Source organism: Chenopodium quinoa, unplaced genomic scaffold (genome assembly GCF_001683475.1).
Source record: "Chenopodium quinoa cultivar QQ74 unplaced genomic scaffold, ASM168347v1, whole genome shotgun sequence".
NCBI classification, from domain to species: domain Eukaryota; kingdom Viridiplantae; phylum Streptophyta; class Magnoliopsida; order Caryophyllales; family Amaranthaceae; genus Chenopodium; species Chenopodium quinoa.
The window spans coordinates 3,444,766-3,454,168 of record NW_018743204.1 but is presented as its reverse complement, the minus strand read 5'-3'; the positions used below and the strand labels follow the sequence as shown (position 1 = coordinate 3,454,168).

The 9,403-nt window shown below is 33.6% G+C and overlaps 1 protein-coding gene across 1 annotated transcript; it reads right to left on the bottom strand.

Moving 5' to 3' along the window:
• Positions 1-4,545: 4,545 nt before the first annotated feature.
• On the bottom strand, positions 4,546-9,231 carry LOC110733925 (protein SCO1 homolog 1, mitochondrial-like). The gene is made up of 7 exons (XM_021913996.1): positions 8,979-9,231; positions 8,669-8,884; positions 7,873-7,963; positions 6,780-6,992; positions 5,942-6,031; positions 5,517-5,649; positions 4,546-4,917 (listed from the first exon to the last, which is right to left on the bottom strand). The coding sequence occupies exons 1-7, from the start codon at positions 9,129-9,131 to the stop codon at positions 4,809-4,811; spliced, it is 1,005 nt and encodes a 334-aa protein (XP_021769688.1). The 5' UTR covers positions 9,132-9,231; the 3' UTR covers positions 4,546-4,808.
• Between the last annotated feature and the right edge of the window lie 172 nt (positions 9,232-9,403).

Here is a 9,403-nt window from a genome sequence, read left to right as displayed (position 1 = left end):
TTCTTCAAATTATACCATATATTTTTATGATGAACTATTCTATTTGTCAAATCTTCTTCAAATTATACCATATATTTTTATGATAAAATATTTACCATATTATCATAATATAGCCTTGCTATTTGACCACCATATTTTTCATACAATAAAAAGATTCATGCCATTTATATTATAGAAAATATCTAAAATTATCACTAGAATATTTTTTTTTTTTTTTTTTTTTTTTTTTTTTTGCAAAATTGTAAGGAAACAATTTAGAACATATAATATATTCTTTTCATTTTAACAATCATATTTTTTTTCCCATATACACTCAACTAGAAATTTTTATCTTTATTTTTTTGACAAAGAAGTGAAGAACTAGAATGTTTTAGCATATCTTTAAAATATTTTATATTGTGTATTAGAAAAAAAAATGAAAAAATTGTTAAAAATAAAATAACCTTTAAGCGGTCTTCCTAAAATAAAACAATCTTTTGATTATTCAAAAATAAAACGGTCTTTGACATACATTTGCTCAAAATAGAACATGATCGGTTGGTAACCTGTTTAATAGGTTAATAGTGACACGTGTCACAATGTGGTTGATAATTCGTTTTATTTAGAAATAAGTAAAAGATTGTTTTATTTTTGGAATAAAACCCAAAGGTCATTTTATTTTTGACAATTTTTCCTAAGAATTTTTAATTATTTATTGGATTGACCTGACCCCATCTCTCAGTTCTCCATCGAAGCGCACTCAACGTTCTCCATTGAAGCAGTTTCTGAGGTAATTTCTTGTTTCTATTTTTAATCGTCATATCAATTTCACAATCTTGGGCTTATAGTTAATCTAATTCAATCGAATTGTCAGTCTAGTAAGTTTAGGATTCAAAAAATTTGAACTATGCTAATTACTAAGTTTATACGAAAGATCATAACCAGCGATCATGTTGCTAAAAAAAGAAAATAATGAGCCTAATTTAATAATTGAATTAAATATGCCTCTTATCCCTAAAAATATGTGATTTTTTTTTAGCATAATTGTATCAAATTTGGTTGCTAATGTGTTGCAAAACCCTTGAGTGTTGGTATTGAACTACGAAATTGTATGAGCCTTATGCGATTATGTTGATTTTATTTTTTTGAGAAAGGATTTAGCTTTATGTGATTCATGGTTTAAATTGATAGGAATTGATATAAATTTAAATGTAACTTTAGGTGTAGGTTATTTGAGTGTGATAATGTACTTTAGCTATTATTAAATATGTCTCTTATCCCTCTATCCCCTAATACAAAAGCCTCTTTTGGTTTTTGCGCATTAATGATTAAAAGTACATATATGCATTTTGGGGTAAGAGAGGTAAAGAGAGAGAAAAAATAGTTGGAAATAATTAAAGAGATAGAGAGAGAAAGAGTTGAAAATTGATGTTAAAATTACAAAAAGGTAAAGGAAAAAAAAAAGGTGACAAATCATAAAAAAGAGGGTAATAATGTCAAAAAATACAACTTAAAAGAGGCATTGTATTTTGGTATATCCAAAAAGAAAATGAGGCTTTGTATTAGGGAACGGAGGGAGTAGTATTTTTAGTATAGCATACATGAATCTATATATGTGAGAGCTTTTATTAATATGCCTCCAATCGAAATGTAAATCAAGTGTCTTATACTTTCGCCGTTTCATATTATAGTTGATACATCTTGACTTTTAACACTATTCATAAATTTTACTTTGACTAACATAAATTTGAAAAAATATGGTTTTTTGGGATCTTATTAGATCTGTTTCAATATGTACTTAATTATTTTTTGTATCATTTACAATAATATAATTATAGATATTTTCAATTAGATGTATGTATTGACAAATGTGATAAAATAAACGTGTCAACTAATTTGAGATTGAGCTCTTATTAGTACTCCTTGAATCGAGATGTAAACCAATTATCTTGTATTAACTAAGGTTTTATCTATTGCTGGCAGAGGAAGAACAATGTAAATGAATATGAAGGTGACGAGACGAGTGACAAAGTGGATAGAATTAGTGCCTTACCTAATGATATCTTGGTTTACCTATTATCTTTTGTCGATATGAAAACAGCAGGAAGAACTAGCCTTCTTTCAACAAGGTGGAGATATGTTTGGACTCACATAACTGATCTAATTTTCGAGGACGAAGAATTCTTCTTACAACGCAAAATAGTCAGTAGTGATGAAGTAGAAAGATTTTCTAAATGGGTTGGTCAGGTTACAGTTGCCCATCGCGCCACTTATCTGAATACCTTGAGAAGATAATAGTCTTCATCAATGGGTAAAATTCGCCGAGAAGAAAAATGTGAGAAACTGAGAGTTGAACTTAGCCACTGTTTTTGGCTGTTGCGCTTGGGATGATACGAAAATTGAATACGATCGCCCTACTTTTCATCATCGTCATTACGGTACTAGTACTACACTGAAATCTATTCACTTGAAATCACTACATCTGGAGGCAATAACTTTTGAAGGATCTGCGTTCGAAAACGTTTTATCTAATTGTCCCAATGTTGAAAGTCTAACTATGCGGGCTTGCGGCTTTTACTCCGAGACTTATAGTATACTTTCTAATTCTTTTAAGAAACTTGTAGTTTTCTCCCTTAAGCTGAAGCACTTGGAATTTAGTCAATGCACCTATGGGTCAATACAGATTTCTGCTCCGCAACTGACGTCTTTTGCATTGCTTTCGCGATACAAGGCAGAGGTGGAGCATACAAATGTTCCAGCACTTGTGGATGTCACTTTCAAAGCTTCTTATTGCTTTCATAATTTGAACGTCTTTTCAAATTTCTCATGTCGATTCCATAGACTCTCAATTTTGGAATTTGGCGGCGAGTTCGTTGCTTAATACTTGTACACAAAAAGGCATGACTTAGGATTTAAATTTGCTCATTTTTGTATGCAATTAAGTTCATTGTTGCCTAATTATGTTTGTATGTATTCTTTTGCCTTTTTTTTGTATGCAGGTAACGCATTTGGATAATGGCAAATTTCTCGTTTTGACCTCATGAATTGAGGCATGTCCTTTGGTCCCTCCTTCAAGTTGGAGGTAGTGCATTCGATCCCTCTATTTACCAAAACTTGAGTTTAAATGTAACTATCTTGCATACTTTTCAAGGTGGAGTATTGTGATTATTTTATTTGTACAAGTAGAGGTGATTGGCCCATGGTTTGATCCCTATTTGGGTCCAAATCGAGTTGGAGGGCTGGGTCATTTAGGCCAACGGGCGATTTAGTTTTGGCTACGTTGATGCAGCCAAGTTGGTTGGGGTTGAGCTTGAACCCATCCTAGTTTTGTTTACCTTTTATGAAGTGTAGATTTTTTTTTTTTTCTTTCCACTTTTATACGCAAGGTTTGGGATTACATAAACACCTTAACAATTCTCTAGTATACTCGTTCCTTGGTTCCTATTCATAAAGGACGGGCACAGAAATAGGGAAAGAGGGAGTATCGATCAAATTGTATCATCTATTTGTACGTATATAATTAAAGAAGTGCTAACATTTTCAAGTGGGTTGCATGTTATTCCTATTAAGAAAAAGGAAGGAGAAGCAATGTCAGGTGATGATGATGCTCAGAAATATAATCATAAAATGTGTGCACATGAGCACCTTAAGGTTGTAGAGTTTGTTAGATTTGATGGAAATGCATCCATGGTTCAGCTACCCATTTGCCTCACCTGCTCCCATGCTTAAAAAGATTATTTTCGTCACTCGATGTACCCAACTAATTGGAGGTTTTTCACACATATTGTGTGACAAAGATAATGTTGATGGATTAGACTCTGCGAGAAGACAAGCGAAGTTGGTTGCGAAGCGAATTCGAGGAGGTGTTGACGTAATGATTCTATGATAGACAATCTCTAATATTTTCTTAATTTTGGTTTGAGGCACTGTCCATACAGAAACAAGCATATTGACAATTAAATTGTATTTAACGATTGACATGATATTATGAGTTTATGACTTGCATATTAGATGGGATTTTTATTAATCTTCATTGGCTCTTCGTCCATCTTCACTAACAGTCAACCGGTTATACCGATTTGATGACCTGTTGGGATTGATATGAGAAGATGGGGGGTAAAAGGTTGAATTAATATGAAATAATCAAAAGATGGGGTTATATTTTGGGAAAACCAACCAAAGATTGGATTATTTTAAGTGATTTTTCCTATAATAAAAGCAAAAATGTTAAAATTTTGGTGAGGCAGTGACTCGATCACTCGACAATAATATGCACTTGACACTTGTTATATTGCAGTCATGGAAAGAGACTTTCCTTACAAAATACCTAGAAAATTATTGACTAGTAATTTGTTGTACCATGTTTTTGTAGGAAATGTAAATATACGACTTCTTTTTTTTTTTTTTTTTTTAACCCACTTCCTATCAATTCCTTGGAATCAAACAAGCACTTGATTCTTTAAGAACAAAGATATTTCCAATTCTTGTATGAAACTTACTGCCTAGGATCACATTTGAATTTGTAAACCAAGATTCATACCCAACAAAGAAATTATCCTGCTCAACTTTTGTACCACAACTCCACAAGGAAGATTTATTTGGAGGCAGGAAGCCGGAAAGGAGTTACATTTCATGTCAAAGTTTGTTCTAAACTAAAAAGCCATATAACTACTTTATGATATTGAAGGTAAGTTGCATAATGCCGATTCCACATCAAAAATTTCAGTAAATGTTTTCCAGACCGCAGAGTGAATATTATCCGAGATGAACAAATGCCTCAAAATTTGTAAATACTAATTTGCAGAATGAATAAATTCCCTGATAGTTGCCTATTTCTTGTACTGCTTTATCTCTTTGATCATACCATTGGTAAGTCCATCAACATCATTATTCTTTCCAAAGAATTTCACAAACTCCATTTCTGGGCTCATCAAGTACCTGCAAAATACAACAATGCCTTAATAGCAACAAGGAAAATCAAGATTGATGTAAATCATATAACAGCATTCCTACCATTTTCATTCAATTAGATTGCATTTGATGAACAAGCACTTGAAGTAGAATTAGGCATAATGGTAATTAAAATATACTTTGTGATAAACTTAATACTGTTCTGTAATAATTCATCACTGAGACATGTTGCTACCTAAGGCACTTACCATTCATACTAGCTAATTTCAGTATAATTGTGATTTATCTTGGCTCGAGCCTGACGGCTCCAGCTCAAATGTATAGCAGCTATCATGAGCCGAGCTTAAATAACAAATACCTAAACCAGCCCAGCTCAAATAGACAAATTGATAGCTCAATTGAGCTCGGCTCAAGCTAAAGCTTGCGCATTTTTTTTTTAATCAAGCTTAGCTTGCATAGGCTAATACTCGCCTAGTCGCCTCGGCTAGGATCCTTGACATCCCTAAATTTAAACATGAGTATAAAATTGGGAAATGCCCCCTTAATCCTATGATGAATTAATCAAAAAGAAGAAAAGTGAGCCTAGACTCTAGAGAGATGCATTAAAGCAAGGAAGTAATACATACATGACTATAGAGTGGTCAACAAGATAATCTGAGCCTTCCTCTGTTGTCTTCATGTAATATACTCTGTATGCACGAGCAACTTTCCGAATCTCTTCTGGATCACCAGTTAATCCAATCAATTTCGGGTGGAACTCTGCAATTAATCCAGGTGAAACGAAAAACAATAAGAAATGAGACAAGGTACTATCATGCGTGTATGTTTTAATAAGCAATAACGATTGCCATACTTAGAACAATGAGAAGGTGGTGTGAGCAACACAGAAATCAGGGCCATTTACAACAACAGTAAAATTTACACCTCATGCAATTGCAAATGTATAATACGGAGTATTATCTATGAAATCAAGAAGACCCTGAGAATTTATCTTTTCTTTCCCTTAAAAAAGGCATATGTCCAGAAACTGATAGACGATTCTGATCTGTACCTTTCACATACTCACTGACTTGTTCAACAGTGTCTCTTTCCGGATCAACAGAGATGAAAACTGGCACTATCTCAATTCCTGATTTTTCTTCTGCACAAGAACAAGAAATGTTGGCATAAAATCACAAACAAACTCAATTTGTGGTCTAAGCATATACAGGAATACACCATGGCTCCCCTTGGTCTCAAATTATTTGCTCCATGAGACAATGGGCATTTTGAAGAACAGTTAATATGTCAGGAGAAAAAAAGTGGATAAGTGAGTTTGAGGAACCAAATTTAAATGTAGAGAGAAAAACTCACCATAAAACAAATGGAGAAAATAATAAAATATATGTAGAGGCATTTAAACAAGTTGGGGCAAGTAATTGGAGATGGAGGGAGTATATCCTGAATAAAGTATCATATTCTATTGAAGATTCCCATTATGAGATTCCCCCATTTCTGGATAGCCACTAAACAGAAACACAGAGAGTTTACAATACTTGCACAGAACCAAGAAGATCATCCCCTTTCACCTACACCCACAAATACAAAACAAAAAAGAGGAAGAAGGGTCCAGGCATGGGGAAAACCTGTTTTTGTCAATTTGTAAACACTGCATAGATACCATGTAATTCTTCCATGTAAGCTAGCTGCTAAGCACGATAAGTACTACCAATTCCAAGCATTCTTTTCCCTTACATGTACTGATAGCAACTAATAGCAATATTACCAAACAGTAGCTCAAGGTAAAAGGCAGCAGCACTTCCATTGCATTTATATCAGTTGCAATTTCATCAGAAAGGCAAGCATCCACAATAGAATTAAACTAGTTCACAAAAACTGCAGCAACTTACTTATCTTATCAACAGCAGAAGCTAGTTTTTGGAGCTCATCGGGGCAAATATCTGGGCAATGAGTAAAGCCAAAATACAACACTGTCCATTTACCAAGAAAATCTCTTTCAGTCACCTTTTTCCCTTCATGATTGACAAGGTTGAATGGGCCCCCGATAGCTGCCTGTCCCACAGATGGTCCCTGTCTCACCGCATTTGACGCATTGCTTATTTCTGCAGACAGGTCAAAGTAGGAATTTCATTGATTTGAATATTGTTAAAGAAGAGAAAGATAGGCTGAAGACATTGGCCAGTTTTCAAAGGAAGGAAAGAAAGATATTTTCAGTCTTTTACACAACTAAGCAAAAAAATCAAACAAATCTGTTTCCGTTAGAAAAAGCAAGGCGTATACCTTCAGTATAGCAACTCAAACCAAATTACTGATGGGTTGTTTAAAACAACCTTGAGAAAACCTGATAAACTTAAAACACACTTAAAAGATATCAATAACATTTTACATTTAGTATGAATTCAAATTAGTATCTAGAATGACTGAGCAGCACAGCCAGATAAATCATGTCAAAGCAGATGGGCTCTGCCAGTCTAAATGAACATGTCAACTGTACACAGCCTTAAACCTACAATTTAAAAAATAATATTCCTATAACTTGAATTGAAGGCCTCAGAAGTCAAGGTCAAAAGGGAACACCCATTTCATTGTGGTGCAAAATGAAAAGTTTTATTATGATAAGCAGAGGCCTTCTATCTGGCAAACGTCATTGAAATAACTCCAAAAATGCACGATAAGACATTCTTAATATATTCCTGGTAGACCGATACTTGCACAAATGATTTTATAGGTAACAAATTAAACTATAGACAAAGCTAGACCATCTGATATCACTGATATGAACTCTGAAAATACGTAGTAAGAAATTCCATTTGACCTACACTTTAAAATTATCTGTGTCTCGGTCTGAAAGCTCCGCACATCACTAATTTAATCATGCCAAATTAGTCATTCAAATCTCGAACACTCATCCCAAGAGTATTATAGTCACATTCCACTTCTATTTCCCAAACACTCAAATAAAAACTCACCATAGTAGTCTACCTTCAATATGCCGCTTCTTTTCATTGTCATAGTAATAAATGATCCCAGCTCCCGTAACAAGTAACAAAAACAAGCTCATCCATGAAACAGGCTGCACATAAACAACATAACACCCACCCATCAGTAATCAGGAATGACCAGATAATTAAGCAACGGTTACACTATCACAAATTCAGAGACAAAATATAGCCAATAGAATATGCTACATATCCTTATATGAATGATATCCAATATCCATAAAACACAGCTGAAAATTGAAGTCAATTTTCAAGTATACTATAATACTGAAAACCTCAGTTAATACTGTGTTAATTACTACTCGCCCCATCCAATTATAACTTCACACTTGCTTTTCACCGTCTCTAAGACCAATCTTTCACTAATATAATCCTTATTAACATACTTAAAAAACACTCGTTGACACTAAAATAAATCTAATTAACACCTAAATGAGCTATAATCTTGAGAAATGACATGTAAAGTTACTTTCTGGATTGATGAGCTTTCAAAACTGAAAACGTTGTCGAAGGTCTAGAATGAATCGAAATACATATTTACTCTCATTCTAAAATCAAAGCAAAAACTAACAAATCTACTTGATTGGCTAGGATTATGAAAGAAAATTCGCAAACATTCTATTAACGAACATAATGGTCTGAAATTAATATACGAAGTATAAAGAATAGATTAAACGCAAACAAATACAAGCAATTGAATTTCACATTATCAGAAGAATTTCCAGATCACTAAAAACACAATCGAATTGCAAAAATTAAAAATAACGAATCGAAATTACCGATCCTCGAATAGATTTTCCAGCATCACCAGATTGTTGTGAACCTTGAGAGTTACCTCCATCACTCGCTTTATCTCCCGAAGAATTCTTCACTTCGGAGTTCTTCGCAGCAGCAGCAGCAGAAGAGGAAGAGCCACCACTTGGTGAAGATGATGAAGAAGCAGTGCAGAAAAATCTTTCATACAATCCGAAAGTATTGAATTTCTGATCTCGAACCTACACAAATACAATCAAATCAATATGACAAATCGAATTTGGAAATCGAAAAAATAAAAATTAGAAACGATGGAATTTTAAGAAGAGAGAGAACCGTGTTGAGAAATGGAAGAGAGCGGCGAGAGAGAGAAGGAAGGAGATGAGATGGATGTGCAGGAGAAGAAGGAGAAGTTCTAGTGAAGGACCGCCATTGATGAAGACTGAAGCGAAGAAGAGTTCGAGAAGAGTTTCTGGAAAGAGCAGCCATTAGAGCGATGTGTTAAACCCCTTCACCACTCTTCTACTTCTAAGTTCTAATATCAGGGTTTTAGATTAGAAAAAATCGGTTTTAATAATTCCACTCTCACTCATTTACTTTTAATAATTTCAACTTTGACAGATTATATAACAGCTAACATAGGACATGTGCTATTATATAATTGGTTGAAAAATAAAATAAAAATCAAAAAAATAAAATCAAAAAATTAAAGGAAAAAAAAAAAAAAAATCCTGCGGCAGCCCCCATTATTGATTTATTTT

What these genes read in the sequence shown, in the direction of transcription:
- LOC110733925 (XM_021913996.1), bottom strand. Translation starts at nt 9,131, where the DNA reads ATGGCTGCTCTTTCCAGAAACTCTTCTCGAACTCTTCTTCGCTTCAGT. An exon ending in GAAAATCTATTCGAGGATCG is followed by an intron (nt 7,964 to 8,668) that starts GTAATTTCGATT and finishes GTTTATGTGCAG; the next exon opens with CCTGTTTCATGGATGAGCTT. An exon ending in GTTGACCACTCTATAGTCAT is followed by an intron (nt 4,918 to 5,516) that starts GTATGTATTACT and finishes TGTATTTTGCAG; the next exon opens with GTACTTGATGAGCCCAGAAA.